Source organism: Aristolochia californica, unplaced genomic scaffold (assembly GCF_029961685.1).
Source record: "Aristolochia californica isolate CCGP_79_NKW_82.1479 unplaced genomic scaffold, dmAriCali1.0.hap1 SCAF_11, whole genome shotgun sequence".
NCBI lineage: Eukaryota > Viridiplantae > Streptophyta > Magnoliopsida > Piperales > Aristolochiaceae > Aristolochia > Aristolochia californica.
Genome location: NW_027181782.1, coordinates 6,055,811 through 6,076,633, shown reverse-complemented (window position 1 = coordinate 6,076,633; position 20,823 = coordinate 6,055,811). Strand labels below are relative to the sequence as shown.

At 39.9% G+C, this 20,823-nt stretch overlaps 3 protein-coding genes across 4 annotated transcripts; 2 read left to right on the top strand and 1 right to left on the bottom strand.

The window, feature by feature from the left end:
• Positions 1-6,618: 6,618 nt before the first annotated feature.
• LOC137944659 (pentatricopeptide repeat-containing protein At2g17033) lies at positions 6,619-9,090 on the bottom strand. The gene is made up of 2 exons (XM_068790370.1): positions 8,598-9,090; positions 6,619-8,525 (listed from the first exon to the last, which is right to left on the bottom strand). Exons 1-2 carry the CDS (start codon positions 8,811-8,813, stop codon positions 7,473-7,475), a joined length of 1,269 nt encoding a protein of 422 aa, XP_068646471.1. The 5' UTR covers positions 8,814-9,090; the 3' UTR covers positions 6,619-7,472.
• LOC137944660 (heterodimeric geranylgeranyl pyrophosphate synthase small subunit, chloroplastic) lies at positions 9,054-10,207 on the top strand. Its single transcript, XM_068790371.1, has one exon. The coding sequence runs from the start codon at positions 9,090-9,092 to the stop codon at positions 10,089-10,091; it is 1,002 nt and encodes a 333-aa protein (XP_068646472.1). The 5' UTR covers positions 9,054-9,089; the 3' UTR covers positions 10,092-10,207.
• Positions 10,208-14,560: 4,353 nt separating this feature from the next.
• On the top strand, positions 14,561-18,035 carry LOC137944487 (thiosulfate sulfurtransferase 16, chloroplastic-like). 2 transcript variants are annotated; one of them, XM_068790170.1, is made up of 7 exons: positions 14,561-14,705; positions 14,792-14,872; positions 14,949-15,059; positions 15,167-15,240; positions 15,960-16,030; positions 16,130-16,183; positions 17,498-18,035. In XM_068790170.1, exons 1-7 carry the CDS (start codon positions 14,650-14,652, stop codon positions 17,570-17,572), a joined length of 522 nt encoding a protein of 173 aa, XP_068646271.1. In that variant the 5' UTR covers positions 14,561-14,649; the 3' UTR covers positions 17,573-18,035. The 2 variants fall into 2 exon arrangements, with proteins under 2 accessions (XP_068646271.1, XP_068646273.1); XM_068790172.1 differs by lacking the exons at positions 14,561-14,705; positions 14,792-14,872; positions 14,949-15,059; positions 15,167-15,240 and adding an exon at positions 15,818-15,871 and having other exon boundaries at positions 15,956-16,030.
• Positions 18,036-20,823: the final 2,788 nt, after the last annotated feature.

Here is a 20,823-nt window from a genome sequence, read left to right as displayed (position 1 = left end):
TCGTTGTCCAATTTAAAATGTGGGACTTAATTTTTTGGGTTCCATATTTGCTGCTCGGGCACTGTTCGTGGAAATGTTTCAATTCAGTGGGAGTTCTGAAGATGAGAAGGATGCTACTGAAGGGTCTAGTGAGAGAAGGGAACTAGTGGTCAAGGATCTTGATACTGAAACTACTGATGGGTTTGCTAAGAAAGGTGAATTAGTGATGACTGATTCTCCAGTGTTAGAAAGTAAAATCATAAATACCTCTTCTACACTAGAATTGGTCACAAAGGCTATAAAGGATGCAAAATTAGATAGTGAGGTTTCAGACTCTGCTGATATTAGAGAATTGATCATGGCTAATACGAGTTCAGAAACAAAAAATACAATTGACTCCCTTGAGTGTGTGGAGGCAGTTGTTGATATCAACAAGAGTGGTTCTGTTACAAGTGAGGCACAAATTGGCAATGCAAACACAAAATGTTCTGTCAAAAGTGGGGAATTGACTTCTTTGGATGCAACAATATTTGAATGTGAAACTTCAGATGCTTCTATTATGGAGGCAACGCAAACAAATACTGAAAACGTTTTTGTAGAAGAAGAAAGATGAGTTTCTACTATTAGAAGTGACTCAGTTGAGATTGAAGAAATAAGGTCTAGTTCTGTTGATGTCAAACCTGAAGCAGAACCTGAAAATGACTTTGGTAAAAGTGGGCAAAACATTGCAACTTCTCTTCAGACAAATGTCAAAACAGAAGGTGCAGTTAGTCTTCATTTTTGTGAAAACAAAAGCAATTTGTCTAGAAATACTGGTGATAGCTTGGAATCAGAGGTAGAATTTGGCAATCTTTGTGTTGAGTTAGAAAGCAAGGATGAAGTTGCAAATGGTGACAGCTTGTCGGGTTGTTCTATTAATGAGGTGAAATCAGGGGTTGAAGACACTAACAGATATACTGAAAAGGCTGAAAGAGTGTCCATGTAAGCTTTAGGTGCAACTGAGTCAATTTTGGTGGAAAGAAATCCGTGCTTGCCTGCTGTCCCTGTTGATGGTTTTGGTTCAGAGGCCAAATTTCAAAAAGACAGTGTAGAAAGCAGAGAGTATACGCCTCTTGCACTTGTTGACGATGTGAAGGTGGAATCTGACAGTAGTGCTACCAGTGTGATTGAAAATGAAGATAGCTTGACCAACAAAAATGGTGATGAAAAACTTATTTTTGAAGCTGTTGGAGGGCTTCAAGAGGTCCATCAGGCTCCTCAAGAGGATTCTACCGCTACTTCTTTGGTAGCACAAAAGACATTAAAGTGCTGGACAACAATCACATTGGGACACTGGATTCGGGGATATCGTGCAACACATGGGTTCTTCCACAAATTGTTTTGTGCTGATGTTGTGGCAGTGCAGCAACCAGTGCTGCCAGCCAGCCAAGCAAATAATGCTATTGTGGCAGTCTAGCATACATTGTTGCTAGGTAGCCAAGCCAAGGTGCTTCTTGAGGATGCATATGGCTATTTTCATGCAATGAAGGCACTAAACCAGAGTGCTGGAAATGGGAAGTATGATTCCAATGGTGTTGAATCTAGTGCTTATGCATCGGGGGTGGCACTTGAACCACTTACAGGAACTCTTACATTAGCAGGTGCAGAAGTTGATCAATCTGTGATTGGCATAGTGTATTTTTTCTGCTCATAGTCTGGATTTGAAACGTCAAAGGTAAGTCCCCTGCTTAGTACTATTAATGAGATGAAAGATATATTGCAACAGGACAAAAATGAATATGACAGGGCCTTCAGTGTCGGTGTACTCCTTTATTGGTCTCATTGACCTCTCGCATGGTAAGTAATAGTGCTCGATTACTTTTGCCACTAACTGGCTCCAATAATGTTGTAATTGTTGTTTTTGACATTGAAGAGGGTGAAAGTGACTTTCGAAAATTGGCTCAATCTCTTACTCAAGGAGCATCTGCATGTTCCTTCCCCCCCCCCTCCCGTTGCCCTTAACAACACTCAGCATATCAAATGCAGCAGCAGCTGATTGCCCGTCTACCAATACCCAAGGTGGAAAGAGTTTTGAGCAATGTGGCCCTACAAGGCCCCGTTACAACAGGAATTCATGATTTCATCAATCGTTTATGCTTTTCTATATCACCTACAACATTTTTTCAAGTTAGCACTCTGGATGTAGAGAAGATGTACTCTCTAGCTGGTGACGAGGTTGATCTTGGTTCGGATACATTGTTTTTTTTTATGTATGCTGCGATACTGGAACCATTGGCCTTAGTTTGGCACATCATTTTTGGCATGGTAGTTGGCATTGAAATGAATGCATCCGCAATGTTAGATGCTCAAAGGAATGCAGAGATCGATGGCATAAAATACTACAACCTCCTCCGTGCCAAGGCAGTAGATGTAATGAGTTTTCTACCCAAAGAATATCTAGTTGTGCAACTGTAGGAAGAGAGTGCAAAAATAGCGGAGATATATATAATGTGTGTTGTTGAGTCATCTCAATCCCAGGGGACTGGTCAGGATGTGTTACTGCCATGCTGGAAAAGTGTGGGTAGTGCAACCTTGCCAATGGGGGCCCGCCATGAGGGGAAGTTTCACACCAGTGTAGGACTAAAGGAGGGCAGAGATGCTACTTGGGGAGATGTGGCGACGTTCGATACGCCTCCCTACATTCGACCTTATATATATATATATATATATAACTAGGGTGGAATGCTCCAGTTTTGGGCTTCCAAAAGGCAGACACAGCTAACGCGGATGCTACTTGGGAACAGGTGGCGACGTCGGCATACAGACCCTACCTTTGAGCTTGAGGACAAGCTCTTTCTCCCAGGGGGTGTAATGTTATGCACGTAATAACATTATTATTTTTCTTTAATTTACTTTATTTTATTTCACTTAAAGAATTAATAGGCCACAAGGGTATTTTTTGGAATATTTCATTTACAACGGTTTTTTGTAATATTTTATCTTAAACCTTGTAAGGGTGGACCCTATTTAAGGGGTAAGAGTAATGAGAAAGACAAACATTGATTTAGAGTAAATAAGATTTTGAGTTCTCCTCAACGAGCTCAGGGGTGTGCGTTCTCCTTAACGAACCTAGGGTTTTTAAGCTTCCCTTTGGCTTGATCTTCATCTTTCTCTTCTTCCTCCCTACGAATCCATGTGTCAGATCCGGGACCATAACAACATCCCACTGTTCTTTTACCTTCAGGTAAAGGAACAACACTCCAAGTCTCATTTTTCATTAATGCCTCCATTTCTTCCTTCATAGCTTGAGTCTACCTAGGGTCTTTCAGAGCTTCATCAATACTTGTGGGAATATGGTGTGAGGAGAGTTCATTTGCAAACTGCTTGAGGGGTTCAGACAATTGTTTTGTAGACACATAATTGGCAATAGGATATTTCGATTTGTTTCCCTTCACTTCGGGGGAATATCTATTTCGTGGTTTGCCCTGATTGAGCCTAACAGGTAATTCATAGCCAACATGAATAACCATATCATTAGAATTTTGAGGTGTGATAGGATTACTTACCTCGATGATATTCTCAGGAGATGGGTCGTTGGATACTGAGGGGAGGAAGGGTACTGCTTCATCAATTTTTGAGGATATCTTCTCTAGATCTGGTTCCACAGTGGTTGCTATATCAGTGTCTTTGAACTAATCATATGTCATCCAATTCAACTCTTCTTCTCGTGTCTCCCCCTGAAGAGTAGAACTGGATGTAGCGGATGAATAGAAAGTTTCAAATTCAAGGAACGTGACATCCATAGTTATATATGTGCATTGAGCAGTTGAATCGTAGTAGTGGTACCCTTTTTTATGGCCTGCATATCCATAAAATAAACACCTAATGTCACACAGATCAAGCTTCAAGCGTTGGTTTATGTGGAGATTAACAAACCCAACACAACCAAAAAATTAAGGGGAAAGCATCAACACCGAGGGTAATGAAACATAGTTTGACAAGGCCTATAGGGGACTCTTAAACTCAAGAATTTTTTTAAGGCATATGGTTAATAAGGTGGACTGCCGTAGTGACAGCATCAGGCCAATGATGGCTAGGCACTCGGGCCCCAAGTAAAAGAGCCCGAGCTGTTTCAAGAATGTGACAATTTTTCCTCTCTGCAACACCATGTTGTTGAGGAGTCTAGGGGCATGAGGTTTCATGAATCGGTCCATGGTGATGGAAATAATCACGGAACTGGTGATTCACATATTCTCCACTATTATCTGATCGAATAATTCGAATGATGGCGCAAAACTAAGTTTGGATCATCTTATGGAAGGATTGAAAAGTATGAAAGACCTCATACTTGTTTTAACAAGTAAAGCCAAATCATTCATGTGCTAAAATGATAAACCAACGAACACCATATCTAGCATCTTTTGGGGAAGGACCCCACATGTCAGAGTGAATTATAGCAAAAAGATCCTCACTTTTATTCATACTTAAAAGATAATTGACCCGATGAATTTTAGCTAAAATGCAAGTTTCACATTTAAAATTCAGAACTGACAAATTCAAAAATAGGTTGGGAAACATATGTTTCAAATACCCAAATGAGGATGGCCTAACCGACGGTGCCACGGGAAAATTTGTTCCACTTTGAGGTCGTTGGGGTGCCGCAAGTGATATGCATGGCCTACGCTAAAATCTTCCATGTAATAAAGCCCCCTCCTCTTAGTACCACACCCAATGATCTCCTTGGTGAGAATATCATGAATAAGACAAAATGTAGGGTAAATAAGTACAACACAATTTAGCTCACTGGTAACTTTACTCACTGATAGTATTAGATAAGAGAAAGAGAAAGCATAAGCAGTGTATTAAATAATGGTAGGGCTGGTGATAACATCATTATTCCAACCCCTGTTACCGGAGAGATAACTCCATTAGCATTTGCAATGCTAGTCCTTTGGAGAGGAGAGGTATGAGACAAATCCTTCGCATCAAACGTCATATGGTTTGTTATTCCCAAATCAAGTATCCAAGTACTATAATTAGCCTCTCTATTAGATCCAATGAGAACATTACCTGAAGAAGAATTTGGAATAAGTGAAAGATGCGGCTCTACTGTAGCCATTGCAGCCTTCCCTGTGCCTTCATTATTCCCACTTGTATCCCGGCGCCTTCCAGCCTGTTCATGCCACCAATCAGGATACTTGTGTAGCTTAAAGAAATTCTAACGGGTATGCTTCGTTTTTTCACAATGAGAGCATCTAGTTCCATCATGATTTGGAGTAACTCGTAATTTAAAGTTGGAACCAGATTTGCTACTATGCAAAGAGATAGACCCAGACTGTGCTAGAGAGTGTGAACCATATTTGATGCTCTTAGATGCCAGAACTGCTCCTGGAGAATCATCGGAGCTACCAGTCGTCATCACTGCTTTATGAACAACCTCTCTATGGATGTGAGCATAGGCTTGCTCCACGGTTGGAAAAGGTTGTATTTGGAGAACATCACTCCGAATATGATCTAGGCGATCATCGAGACCATCCAAAAATACATATACCCGTTCTTCTTGAACCAAGGTATTATAGCGTTGTATATCGGTTGAACACTCCATCGGGTTTGGTCGACGAAAGTCTATTTCACGCCAGAGGCCCTGAAGATTAGTGTAGAATGTTTCGAGAGAACCACTAGATTGTTTTAGACATGCACACATCTCCGGAGATCATACACCCGACAGGAGTTAATGCCATCAAAATATGTAGTAGCAATGGCATCCTAGACCATCTTAGTAGTCGAAAATCGAATGAAGTTGCTGACAAGAGAAGAATTCATTGAGTTAATCAACCATCCTTTGACAATCGCATTGTCTGTACGCCATCGTCGAAATGCAAGATCCGTTTGAGGAGGTTGAGGGAAATCGCAATTCAAATACCCCAGTTTGTCTTTGCCTGAGATATACATTTCGACAACCTTGGGACAAGAGTACATAGTTGGTGCCATCCAACTTAATTCCAATCAGTGCAACAACATCAATGGTCTGGGCCGGGGCTGAAACTTTGCTCAAAGCTTCAGTCATTCTCGTTGTCAACTCGTCCAAGGCAGAGGAGGACGAATATTCACTAGACTGGAAGTCTGTATCATCCATGAATGAAGACACAAGTCAAGTTTGATTCAAGTCGCGATCTGAATCCGATTTTGTCAGGGTTGGCTCAACTTGAGTCTGGTTGGATCCGGTTCGGTCCAGATTGGGTGGATGGGTCTAGTCCAGGTCGTCAGGCTTGACTCAGCTCGGATTGGTCCTGGTCGGGTCGATGTTAAATTAACTATGTAAACATAATTAATTTGAATCAGTTGTTGTCCCCACTACACTGGTTCCTGAAACAAATGAGGGATTTTTTTTTTCTCGACGAGGATACTTCGGCAAAGCCTCAACGTCGGAACTAGAGGTCTTGACGGACCAGTCGTCACTAAAGATCGTCGACGGCAGAGCGACCCTCTCGAAAGACCGGATCGGGCACCAGTAGAAAGCGACCCCCTCACAATTCCCTGCATCGTCGCCGAACGAGAATTTTCCTCCTACAGTCATCATCAAACCGGTTAATCCAGCTCTGATACCATGAAGAACTTCGGTAAGATCTTTCCTTCTTATTCATATATCATAAACACATACATCTATTTACATACAAAGATTACAGGTAAAATAACATATATTTCGAATCTTTGAAGTTATTATAGAGAACTTCTTCCTCTGTTTTTACAGATCTGGAAGAAGTCCTCGTCATCTCACACCAACAAAGAGAAGCACACCGGTTGAATGAAAAAGCTTTGTTACATCCATCATCACTAACAACTACCAAGTCAGAAAGAATAGGCCAGGCTCCAGCTCTTCCATTTGGCTGTAAGCAATTGTCAGATTATAGTTCATTCAGAGACATACCTTCCAAACTTGTTTCATGGCAGACCATCTGATTTACCAAACAGCAACAGTAATATATGGCTTCCCTAGTTTAGACAGATTAGACTAATTGGATTGTCTCCCAACAGGCTCATGACTTAACCAAAAACTGTCAGTAACGACTCCATTAAATGTCAGAAGCGAGTTCAGGAAAATCAAGAAAAATAGAAAAATAGAAGTAGAGATAATGATGGACTCTTTCTTCTCCATGGAAAAAACCTTAGTTGAAGTGGGAAATATTTCTATGTTGCAAATGCTTAATGGTGTAAAAACCTGACCATAAAGTGCGATATGGTAAACAAAAATAATGAAGATTGAATGAATAACAGAGAGAGTAAATCAATGGCTGGGCTCTGTGCAAGATTTTCAAAAACAGAGTGGTAGGGCAGTTCAATGTGAATAATTTTCAAAAACAAAGATTTGAAATAGAAGGGCTGCAAGTCTTCGTTCTCATTGAACGTGTCTTAGGTGTGCTGGGGGCTTTCTCTGATTGAAACTCTCCTTCCAAGCGTGGTTTTGACAAGAAACAGGAGGAAGAAGAGAGCCATCAAATTTAAAACAAAGATGATTATCCACATAACCATTGCTTCGCAGCTTTCCCTTTTGCCACAAAACGACCCACATTTTTCCGGTCGATTTTCAGAGGACTGTTCATCTGAAACATCAGCTCTGAAACCAACTTCTTAACTGGGGATTCCCCTCTGATACTACTGTTTTTGCCTGAACCGCAGACAACCGAAATCTCCACAGGACTCACCTCTCCCACGCATAACCTGTGTCTCAGTTCTTCTACCCATTGTAACAAGATCAAATATGCAGAGCCCAAATGCATCCCATGCAAGTCCAGTTTCCCTTCCGAATCCGACCACTTCAAGCTTTGAGCCAAAACGTTGGACTGAATTAATTCTTTAATTAATAACATCTCAGCTTGAGCCAAACGCGTCTTCTCAAGCTGCTCAAATAGCTCCTCCATCGAAAGAGGAAGAGACCGGGGATCTTGGACGATCGAAGAAATCTCTGGGCAGGCATTCAGTACCGAATTGTATGTCCTAAGTGAGAAATCAATTCGAAACTGTCTCATCTCCTGAAGCCAATGGAGCATCTTTGATAGCTCATGGCGCTGGCCGAAGCATGAAAGAACCATATTTGCAGAAACAATATCCAATTCCGCCATCTGATTAATAATTCTTTTCATCTCCTTGAACAAACCCAACCGTCCATAGCTGAGCAAGATCGCTCTCAACTCAAATGGTGTGGGTTTAGAACCCTCATTTTCCATCACTTGTACTATCCGTTCAGCTTCCTCGGGCAGCTGGAGAAAACAGAGTCCTGTGATCAAAGCCCCGTGCGCCTGACGATGAATCGACGACGGAATAGAAGGAATCTGCTTAACCCTAGAGAAGGATTCGAGTGCGTGTTGCTTCAGATCGTTCTTTGCATACGACTCGATTAACTCGCAGTAGAGAATTCCAATATCCAGAGGAGGGAGATTTCGGAGAGAATTAGACATTAAGGCCTGCGATTCTTCGCATCGATGCTGGTTCTCCAGCAAAGCTACGAGCTCGGCCAGCAGCTTGGGGTTCCACTTGTACCACGAAGCCTCGCTGATTCTTCTATACATCTGCACAGCCGTTACAATAGAGCTTTAGAGAATGAAGAAAGAAAAGAAAAGGAGAAATTATTACGTGCTTACAGGCAGAGCGAAGGAGCCGAGGCGTTTAGATAGGAGGTGGGACAGAGTGTCTAGAGCGAGGTGTTTAGGAGAAGAAGCAATGAATTTGCGGATGAGGCGGTTGCTTGAGGCGGCGTCTGTGGAGTCTAATACCGACAGGAGGCGGCGGCCGGACTTACCGAGGCCGCAGCGAGGAGAGGAAGCCGGCGGCAAGAAGAGCTGCAGCCTGGTGCCCATTTTCCAGTTCCAAAGTGACCGAAGAATCGGAGGCGGCTCTTCTTCTTATAGATGTGGTTGTTCTCCGTCCGAGGGTAATTTAAATGAAATTGAATTTTACTTGTTTTCTTTATTATATCGCAGAGGGGAGATGAATGTCGTTAATGGAAAAATGGCAATTTTGACATTTCACTGGAAGCGCTTTCGTCTCACTCACTCCGTTCGCTTTTCTTCAGGGATCCTCCTCCACTGGAAGCATAAGAAGCTAGGAAGCGAGTTAAAAAGGGTTGATCCAAGATGGCTTTTTCGGCAGTCCATTTCTCGCCGCGTCTCTCTTTACTCAAACCCCGGCCGACCGCTCCGCCCCGTTGTTCTGCCTCCATCTCGCAGGTGGCTGCGCCGGCTGGGCATAAACCTTTCGATCTTCAATCCTACTGGACCGCCCTGATTGCGGAGATCAACGACCAGCTCTCCCACGCCATACCCATCCGCTACCCTCCCGTCATTTTCGAATCTATGCGCTACTCCGTCCTCTCCAAGGGCGCCAAGCGCGCCGCCCCCGTTATGTGCGTTGCCGCCTGCGAGCTCCTAGGCGGCGATCGCGCCGCTGCTTTCCCCACCGCCTGCGCCCTGGAGATGGTGCACGTCGCCTCCCTTATCCACGACGACATCCCCTGCATGGACGATGACCCGGCCCGCCGCGGCTCCCCCTCTAATCACGCTGTTTACGGTGTCGACATGGCCATCCTCACCGGCGACGCCCTTTTCCCCCTCGCCTTTCGCCACATCACCACCCGCACCCCTACCAACATCGTCCCCCCCGATCGACTCCTCCGCGTCGTCGCTGAGATCGCCCGTACTGTCGGCTCCTCCGGCATGGCTGCCGGCCAGTTCCTTGATGTCACCAAACCTAGCGGCGGAGACGTAGACTTCGTCATGGAGAAGAAGTTCGGGGAGATGGGCCAGTGCTCCGCTGTGTGCGGCGGCATCCTTGCCGGCGCACAAGAGGAGGATGTGGAGCGGTTGAGAAGGTACGGACGAGCGGTGGGGGTTCTGTACGAGGTGGTGGATGACATACGGGAGGCGGTTTTGGAAGGAAGCAGGACCAGAGCGGGCTATGTGGGAGTCTACGGTTTGGAGCGGGCCAGGGAAGCGGCGGAAGATCTGAGGACGAAGGCGAAGCAGGAGCTGGAGGGTTTGGAGAGCTACGGGGATAAGGTGGTCCCGCTCTACAGTTTCGTAGACTACGCCACGGAGAGAGGATTTGACGTGGGCGGCGGGGACGTGGAGGGAATTTGAAAATAGTAGATTATTCTTGCTGCATTTTTTAAGTCTAGCTTAAGAACATGGAATAAGATAAGCTTTGTATGGATTTCCTCTAGTAAACTAATGGAGATGATCTAAGCATGTAATAATGCATGTCACAAGTTATATGGGTTGTCTTAAAAAGTGTTTTCACTAGTGAAAGTGATTTGAAATCGGTTAATTAGCACGGACGTCGGGTGACAGTGAATTATTTTTTTGTGTTCGTATATAATAATTTTTTTAAAAAAACGAGGGAGCAAGGCGAGAGGGTGACGAGTGAAAGTGAAGTATTTAGGTAATTCACTTGCATCCGTTCCTAAAAACGCACGCGAACATGTTTTAGTGAAAGTGAATTCACTTCTATTTTGAGTGCACTAACAAATCTTAAATTATCTAGTGAATTCTTTTATGAAAAACGAGCGAAAGTGAATTGACTCTCTACAACGGCTAAATTCTCTTTCACTTGCTTGTTCCCCACTCTCTTTCTTCTGTCTCCCCACTTCATTTTCCATTTTGCACATTAATGCACAAAAATACTTTCCGTTGTACTTTTCATTACACATACTAACACAAAAAAAATACTTTTGTTAGGTAAAGTAGATTATTCTGGAATTCACTTTCACTGGGTAATCTACTTTGAAAATGCACTAACTCCCCTTTTATTTATTTTCAGATTCACTTCTTATGAGAGCCATAAACCTTCATTTTTATGTATAATAATATATACAAATTTGTTGAAAACAAAGTTGTGTTCATGTATATTTTTCCCTTTATTTCTTCTTTCTTTTTAGTTAGACTCTTTAGTTTACCCAGCTATGGACCAAGTAATTTAGTCATAATGTAATATTTGATTTATGATAAATAAACAGGAGGAGATGAGCTCGACCTAATTCTGAGCAAACCTCTTCTCCTCTCTCTCTCTCTCTTCTCTCTCCTATGGCTGTCTCTAATATATCTTTCTCTCTTGAGCTCTGATCTTATCTTCTCTTCTCTTCTTTTTCTACCCCTTTCTCTTCTACAACTCTTTTGTATAAGCAAAACATAACATGGATTAAAGCCCTAAAACTTGTTGAATTCAAGGGTTTAATCAATGGATGACTTGATTTGAGAAAAAAAAAAAAGGAAGAAGAGAAGAGAAGATGAGAAGAAGAAGGCAAGAACACGGGTTGAGGAAAGAAACTTTAGGGATTAAGAGAGGACACGAATGAGCTCCTTCCCTCTCTTTCTTATTTATATAGGTGGGGCATGGATGCCCAAATACATAAGAATAAAACTAACTATTAATTATTACTTATGTCACCCACTCTCATAATTACATAGAATACCACTCAAACTCTGCAACACTCTCCCTCAAGTTGGGGAGAAAACATCAAAAACCCCCAACTTGGAGCAAGTATTTGTGAATGAATTTGCAGCAATAGCCTTCGTGAAGATGTCTTCTAATTGATTCTTTGAAAGAATAAATTGCATAGATATTATTCCGGCTTGAAGTTTTTCTCGTATGAAATGACAGTCTATCTCAATGTGTTTGGTTTTCTCATAAAAGACTGGAGTGGTCACAATGTGAGTAGTTGCATGATTGTCACAATGAGGTTATATAGGCTTGGTTATCTGAAACCCAAGCACAATCATGAATGATTTTAACCATAACAATTCATTTGCTACAAGTACCATAACTTGATATTCTGTTTTCACTCTTGATCTAGCCACTACATTTTATTTTTTTATTCTCCAGGTGACTAGACTGCCCCCAATAGTTGTGGAGTAACGAGAGCTGAATTTTTTGTCTTAAGGGAACTCAGCCTAGTCAGCATCAACAAAGCCTTCAATTTTATGTATGACCATGACATTTATATAGCAGCCCTTGACCTGGACTTTTCTTGAGATGCCGAAGGTTTCTTTCTAATGCTTCCCAATGTGATTGTTGTGGTTGATGCATATATTAATAGATAACACTGACCAAATAGGAAATATCATGTCTTGTGACTGTGAGATAGATCAGCTTCCCAACTAATCGTTTAAACTGACCAACATAAACATCACTACTAGTTCCGACTCAACTTAACATTAGGTTCTGTAGGTGTGTCTGCGGGCTTGCATCCAAGCATCCCAGCCTCCTTCAACAAATCAACTACATACTTCCTTTGTGATTGGATTATACCATGTCTGGAGTGAAGAACTTCAATCTCATGGAAGTTGAGAAGCGCATGATCCTTGGTTTGGAACTCCTTAAGAAAGTCTTGTGTTACCTACTGAGTGCCACTAAGGTCATTGCCTGTAATAACAATATTATCCACATATACCACCATAAGAATGTTGCCCTAAGTGGAATTTCTGGTAAACACTGAGTGATCACTTTCACACCTCTTGAACCCAAGTATTGTAACCACAATGATAAAGATCAAACCAAGCCTACGAGACTATTTCAACCCATATATTATTTTATTCAATCGGCATATTTTCTCCCCCTCAACCACATTTGAGTACATGAGCCCCTATTTATAATTAAGGAAACAAGTGGAATCCAATTACAATTAAACTACCCTTATCCCAATTACACCCAGAGTCTAATACTTAATGATAAGTCCTAACATAATTAAACAAATGTGTTGTTTCTAAGTGGACAACATTGTTGGCTACATGTTCTTCTATACAAATAATTAGCCAACTAATTATCAAATTGTCATCTTTAATCGACTTTACATAGGATGGATCTTCTTCATCAATTTGTAGAAAATGCTTGGTTAAGTGACCCAAAAGATCTCGAGTAACAAGAAACCTTCTAACTGATTGAGACCAACTAGGATAATTGGACAATCCTTTGAAGGGAATAGTAGTAATTTTGAGAATGTCACTCTTACTACTTGTATTTTCTTCAACCATCTTAAATCAAACAAATGCTTAGCAAAGCACAAATAAGAAGAGGATATGGTACTAACTCAAAATCAAGATCCAATTATACAATTTCCAATTTTAAGAGTGAGTAAAATCAAGTTGGGATGGCTAAGAGAAGTCACTTAAAGTCATGCATAGGCTGCCATATAGATAAATCCGAGGGGAGAGAGCAATCTAAATTTCCAAATGCGTTCCAAATTTGAATAACAATCTGATTGCTTAAATTCAAATTTGGAATTTATATCAACTAAAACCACTTTCAAAGTTGAAAAAGATATCATGGCCGACAATGAGGAGATAAGATCGTACAAAATTAACTCAAAAAATATCCACCAATTCAAACCTAAAGAAATCTTGTACCAAATTAGCCACTTTCAAATTGAGATAGAGTATCTTAATCCACAAAACCAGGCACTAAATCATCCAAATGCCTATGTCAAGTGGAATCACCATCCATTAATAAATCAAATCCTCTTATAACCTTAAAGCAAAACTCAAGAGGGTAGAGAGAAAAACTCGTGCGTAACCCAAAATTCCAAAATCGTGGCTAATCACTTAAAAACCACAACTTTTGGACATTCTTTGACATCCTTTTAGCAAATAAGATCTCTTATAAATCCCATCCCATAGGAGGAAATACCAACTTTCAAATAACACATTATCAATCACTTTAAAAAAGTCATAGAGAGAACTTGTCTCATGCTTTATAGACTAATCCGAGTATATAAAAAACTTGTCATGAATCCAAATCACCAAAGAAAGGATCTTAAACATTATGAAATCGAGCCAAATCTCATGCAAGTATCAACTAAAGCTCAAATCATTCCCATCACATAAGCATCCTCTTCTTAAATAATCAATCTTGATAACAAAAACTTGTAACAACTGATCTTGATCAAACTTGTAATTTAGCCACAAGAATACCAAAATTATAACATCTTCTTAACACTAAGAATTATGTAAAAAAATAATAACCAAGAATAACGTATCTCTTCATAGTTGGATTCCTTCATTCACAAGTAACTTGCATGAAATCTTCATAAAATTTTTTGTATAACTTTGATTCCATATAGAATTTACGATCTTATGATAATAACCTCGAGCAAAGTAAGAAGAAGAAGGATAAGAGAAGAGAGAGAGGAGAGCTTAAAAGACAGTTCGACTACCAAAAAGAAAGAGGGAGAGAACTTATGCTCTACCTCTTACCCTATGCGTATTTATCCGCAAGCATCGGCTAGTGGACTCAATAGAGAGAGGAGAGCTTAAAAGAGAGTTGGGCTACCAAAGAGGGAGAGAACTTATGCTCTACCTTTTGGGCTACCAAAAACGAAAGATGGAGACAACTTATGTTCTCTTACCAAGTGACTCAATTTATCCTTAAGCATAGGCTTAGTGGACCCCACATATCGACGGTTTCAGTGCCACTCGGCGGCTGATCATTTTCGTTTTCATCCTCTGAAAAGGCAGAGAAACTTAGAAAGGGCGCGGGCAAAGATTAAGATAATGACGTCTACGTTCCTATCCGTTACGAACCCCATGAATGCAGCCATGTGGAACCCCCAGTGGAGGGCGCCAGCCATGGCCGAGGATTCTTAGCTCATACAACTATAAATAAAAATTCTGCCGTTCTTCTCTCAATTGAACTTCATCGCAGAAAATGGCTGCTACCCTCGTTTCTTCGACCCTCTTGAGACCGTCTTTTGCTCTGTACAAGTATCATTCCCTTCCCCTCTGTCTCTCTTTCAGTCCTGTTTTTTTTAATGTATCATTCTCTGCTGAAATGAAATTTTGTGCTTTAGGCCGTTGCCGGCATTGCAGGCGGTGAGGACTAACTTTCCCTGTAGACAAATCAGCGCTGGAAGCCCACGTTTGATATTCAGGTGAGTTTGAACTGGAAATAGGGTACGGGTTAATGAGTTTCGATTCTGGTTGCTGAAACTCCTGTGTTTGTTGCAGAGGAACAAGAGCTGAGGCGCGGAATCAAGAAGCAGTCGGGGTTCCGAGGTCGGTGCCCGTCAGGGTAGCGCACGAACTCCTTCAAGCTGGACATCGTTACCTCGATGTGAGGTGATTTTTCGTCCATTATTTGTAGTTTTGTTGGAAATTTGGGTTTTGGTTTACTACGAAACTGATTTTGGGTATTTATATTTTTGTCTTCATATCGGGTTTTACAGGACTTCCGATGAGTTCAGTACTGGGCATGCTCCTGACGCTATAAACGTTCCATACATGTTCAGAGTTGGAAGTGGTAAAATTTCTCATGTTCTGGATTTTCTATTGTCGCTGGCACTTCTAAATTGTGCTCAAACTTCCCATTCTTTCTGGGGCCTGATTAGATTATCTTCTTACTTAACCGGTATTTCACTCTTACAAAAAAATCATGGTGGGATTCTGCGAAGATAAGAAGCTCGCATAATGGGATTTTTTTTTCTTTTTCAACTCATCAAAGAATATCAAGAGTGGAGATGAGATAAAAAAATTCTCACAGTGGAATAATTCTTTTCATTTTTTCAGAATGTTCTCATAATCTGAGTATTCCTAAAATTGGAAGGAATTGAAATGCTACCCACTTTGTCAATCAATTTGTTACCAGTTCAAGTTGAACAGCATAAGCTGATAGTGGTTATTAGTCCACTGTATCAAAACCATTCTTATTTTAGGAAGTTCAGCTGTCAAAGGGGAAATATGTTTGATCTAGGACTCACTCATCTGCTTGTTTGATCGTATACTTCTCATGGATTTAGTGCCTCATAGAAGTGGTTTCATCTGCTCAGTTGAGGGTTAAACATTGTTAATCTCTTCTTGTGCCATCTTTTGTTCAAATACAAATGACCAGTGGCTGGGAAGCAAGATCAACTACCTGTCATTATTCATTAATGGTATTTGCTTATGAGATTTCACTCTCTCTCTCATTCTCTCTTCAAACAATAAGCAAGTTTTTTTGCCTTTTCTTTTTCTGTAAGTTAGGGATGACAAAGAACCCAAATTTTGTGGAGGAGGTGGCATCACATTTTGGGAAGGATGATGAGATAATAGTTGTAAGTTGAGGCTGCAGATACTTTACTGAATCAAATGAGATTATGGTCTATTAGCTATTACAAAAGTATATATCAACCTAAGTTATGGATCCTTTACAGGGCTGCCTGAGTGGGAAGAGGTCTCTGATGGCTGCAACTGATCTTCAATGTGCTGTGAGTAGGATATACCATTAAACTTAAGTCCTGGGAAGGATAACGTGATAATTATTTTACTTTGATAATGCGATTTAATAATGAGTGTTGTGTGGCAGAACATAAGTTTTCAAATTGTTGTATCTTTTGAAGCTGAACTTCTTTTTCTTTTACTTTGGTTATAGACTCTATGCATTTTAAATCCAACATCTAGGGGACCACTCTTTTCTACCTTGACCGATTTTGTGAGACATTTCAGGAAGTGCTGTGAAATATACTTGTTAGTAAAAGATCAAAATTGGAAATATTGGTGAAAAAAGAATAAGAATGGGAAACAACCCATATCCACATGAAACAAATCTAAAATTGAAAATGTAGTTGGTGATAAGATCCAAAATAGAACATTAGTTGAGTTTCAAACCTGGTATATGTTTCATATAAGCAAGCTAATGGCTTTCATAGTTGGTGGCAGTATCCCCTCCTCTCTAACTGTTAAATTGCTTGCTGAGGCCTAATGAAGAGAGGAATCTCATTTACCCTAAAAGAAGGCAAACAGAATATATTGACTTTCACTCTATACTCTAGTTCAACTTTAGTTTCTACCTTTCATTGTTCAGCCAGTCAAACTGACTCAAGGATTAACTATAGAAATCTTCACAGAAGACCATGGCTGCCCCAACTCTAGTACTAAAGTCACAAGGTAGCAATGCTTGAGGAAATTATCATTAAAAACAGCTTTTTGGAGTGTACAAGCTTGTTTCTGCGTTCTCCACTCATTAGCTGCTTCCGAGAAGGATTTCCAGTAACGGCGGACTGGTTCTGATTAATCGTTTAGGAGCTCTGATACCATGTAGAGAATAAGATTTGAAGAATTTTCCAATACTTTACATTCATCAATTCAGTCATTTATAGGTTACACAGAGATAAGATTTTACATGATAAACAGTTTTTATTGCTTCATAGTTACAATTTGAGACAATCTCAAATTCTATCAGCTCTTATCTTTATCTCTCTTATCTTCATCTCTATGATCTTTACCTCTATCAGTCTTGAGATCTTATTGGACGTGCATATCGAGCTAGCTGCACTATGACTGCAGTGACAGGTTATTTGCTTCACCAAAAGTTTAGAACCCTCTGCTTGTTAATTCAAGCATGAACTTGCAGACTTACCCATGTCGATCTTTATTCCTGGCCAACTTTCCAATTGGATTTGAAAGTTTATTGTCTGATCTTTGATTACAGTAGATTCGGTTTGTGAACATTGTTGCTACTAATAAAATTATAATCTTTGTTACTCTGTGGTGAACCAGTTTCTTGCTGTTCTTCTTTTCAGGGTTATACGGGCATCACTGATATAGCTGGTGGCTACTCTGCGTGGGTACAAAATGGACTTCCTACTGCTCAGTGACATAGAAAAGTGATCAACAAACGACACTCTGTGGATATTAGAAATAAAGGGAAATACTGCTCAGTCTGACTCAAATTGTGCTAGTTGAGAAGGGAGGGACACTTACAGCAAAATCGGCAGGCAAATCCTCTGGGGAAGATTTGTTTGTTTCTGTTACAAACTAGCTCATCAATATTGGCTGATTACATTGAGACTCCAATCCCCACGGAACTGTATAGCCCGTCTCAGAAACAAAAAATGTGATATTATTCTCGGCATAAGAACTCGTTTAAAGTTTTAAGAATTATAACAAGAACTTTTATCTTGTAAAATCTAGATCGAACTGGGTAGTTAAATCAGGTTCTGCCGAATTCTGGTTAACCAGCTGAACTTTGCTGATTCAACGAGACCCTCTTGATCGAAGCTCTATCAGCTAAAGACGCTTCGTCTCTGTATTGAATTGATAATACTGGTGATGATTTCATCGAAGGAAGGAACGTAATTACTCTCAAGTGACATCACCTTTTTTCCTAGACATCTCCTTTAACATTCATTTTTATTCTTACTACCTTAATCTCAATTTCCTTATGAACTTCGAGCTTTAGCCTCATTTCTTCTTCTTCTTCTTCTTCTTCTCCTTCTTCTTCTTCTTCGACGAAATTCAAGTGAGATTTGTTTATTTCAAGTTTTAGCTGTCTCAGTTTTAGCTGTCTCATTTCTTCACACTATCCACCATGAATGTGCACTTTTAGATGATCAATTATTTGTAGATGTTGATCGATCATGCCAGTATCATATCAATTAAATTTACTTTAAAAGCATGAGATGAATGATCTTAAGGGGTTCATATCCACCATGAATGTGCACTTTTAGATGATCAATTATTTGTAGATGTTGATCGATCATGCCAGTATCATATCAATTAAATTTACTTTAAAAGCATGAGATGAATGATCTTAAGGGGTTCATTAACAAACTTGGCACATGAACTTCGATTTCAAATTCATTTGAATCATTTACACAAATTTCAACTTCAAATTTGGTGTTAGTGTGGATGAGTTCATATGCACTGGAAAACAATATCCAGTAAAAGTGCCCCAAAATGAGAAAAATATTAAAAATAAGAGAATGAGTAACTAGTAATAATATACTTAAATAAAATTGAATACCTAAACACAAAATTAGGTAAAACAAACATGATTACTGCACTAATAAGTAATATAATATATAATTAAAATTATATTAATTAATTAAATTAGTTATTATATTATTTAATGATGGCAGTTTATTATACATTAATACAGTAATTACGTGAGCCAATTAACTGTGCACATGATTAATAATAAAAATAAATAAATAAAGTTAAAAATAACATAAACGAATAGAATAAAAATTTATTAATTTATTAATAACATAAGATATACTTTAACATAAAAAGGAATGATCAAACAAAAAGAATCGATCAAATGCTTACTTTAACACACTATATATTTTTACGTATTATTAATTAATAATATTTTTATTTTAAATTTAAAACCATTGGTTTTATTAATTATAAAAATGGGTTAATTAAACCAAAATAATTGATCAAATGTTTGATTTAAAAATATTTTAATTACCACTATTAAATCACTAATATAATACAGTAATTAAAAATAAATATAATGAATAAATAACAAAGGAATACAATAATTAAAAAATAAATATAATGGATAAATAAATCACTAATATAATACATTAATTTTAATTTCCTCCACCGAACTCGACTACGTTGTCCTCCACTATTGATTTACTTATTCTGAAACCCTAAAACCCCAATTTGAGGTGGCAAGCGTTTTCTGTTTGTACTTTCATGGTGCAAGATACGGTGTTGCTGAAGGAAATCGCCTCATTCTCGTGCTCTTCTAACGTTGTTCATCATCATGGGAGTCGCGGGCTCAAAACTCGAGAAAGCACTCGGTGACCAGTTTCTTGAAGGCGAGAGGTATTTCTGGTTGGAGAAGGAAGAGGGAGGCCGAGAGAGAGAAGGGAGAAGAGAGAAGGAGAAGAGAGTAGAGAGAAGGGAGAAGGAGGCTAAGGGGGAGAAGAAAATGTGAGAGGAAGAAGGTGACCGAGAGAGGAAGAAGGAGACTGAGAGAGAAGAGAGCGGGAGAGAGCGACGACACGTCCCGACGATTCATCTGGGTGAATCGAAAAAAACTAAGGATTCCTGATTCCGGAAATTATACCTTGGGGGGTTAGTCAACTTGAAGCAAGAGATAGCACCAGCGTTCAAGTCATGTAGATGAATAAGATGAATCCAAAAATCATCTCCACGATTTAATTTTGGGAATCTGGTTTTTACAGTATTTTGTGAATCATCCAGATGAAGCGGGAGTCGCACTTCGAACCCTCGTCGATTTTATTTTGGCTCTATCTCCCGTACCCTCCCTCTCTCGGTCTCTGCCTTCTCTCGTCACTTCTTCCTCAATTTTTTTCCTCCGTCTCTCATGGCCATCTCCGTTCTCCCTACTCCCTCTGGCTTCTCCCTTCTCCCTTCTCCCTCTTGGCCTCCCTTTCCCTTCTCCCTCTCGCTTCTCCCTTCTCCCTTCTCCCTCTTGCTACAAACATACTTTCGGCCTCCCTCTCTCTCCCTCACACTCGCTCTCCCTCTCTTCTCCCTCTCGGCCTCCCACTCCTTCCTCCCTGTCGCTACTATCTTTTCACCCAAAATACCTCCCGAATTCATTCGATTTCTCCCATTTTGATTTCAATTTTCTTCTATTTTCGACATTTTGGCGTAAATTTCTTCTATTCTACTTTGATTCGGCTTCGATTTCCCCATCTGGCTTCGATTTCACCCTTCGGCTTCAGTTTTCCCCAAATTTTAGAACCTAAGTCTAAACCTTAATTTTTTTCGATTAATTTAGTGACGTATTTGATTTAATTTTAATTTCTGTGCATAATTTGGGGATTTAGGGTTAGGGTTTATGGTTCAATTTTGTCTTTATAGGGTTTAATTTCGGGATTAGGGTTAGGGTTTGTGTACTTAGGGTTTAGTGCTTGGTATTTAAGAGTTTAGGGTTTAGGATATTTTTAGGGTTTAAGGTTTAGGGTATTTTTTAAAAATAGGGTTCTCAATTTTGGGGTGATAGGGTTTAGGGTTTAGAGTTTGAAACTTTTAGGGGTTTTAAGATCTAGGGTTTTAGGGTTTAAGTTATGGAATTAGGGTTGAGGGTTTAGGGTAATGTTTTTAGGGTTTAGAGTTTGGGGTGTTTAGTCGAGTTCAAACA

Bases quoted from the DNA above. Each gene is read 5' to 3' on its own strand.
- LOC137944659 (XM_068790370.1), bottom strand. From the start codon at position 8,813: ATGGGCACCAGGCTGCAGCTCTTCTTGCCGCCGGCTTCCTCTCCTCGC. The intron at 8,526-8,597 runs GTAAGCACGTAA...ACGGCTGTGCAG, and splicing joins TCGGCTCCTTCGCTCTGCCT to ATGTATAGAAGAATCAGCGA.
- LOC137944660 (XM_068790371.1), top strand. From the start codon at position 9,090: ATGGCTTTTTCGGCAGTCCATTTCTCGCCGCGTCTCTCTTTACTCAAA.
- LOC137944487 (XM_068790170.1), top strand. From the start codon at position 14,650: ATGGCTGCTACCCTCGTTTCTTCGACCCTCTTGAGACCGTCTTTTGCT. The intron at 16,031-16,129 runs GTAAGTTGAGGC...GATCCTTTACAG, and splicing joins AGGATGATGAGATAATAGTT to GGCTGCCTGAGTGGGAAGAG. The intron at 16,184-17,497 runs GTGAGTAGGATA...TCTTCTTTTCAG, and splicing joins CAACTGATCTTCAATGTGCT to GGTTATACGGGCATCACTGA.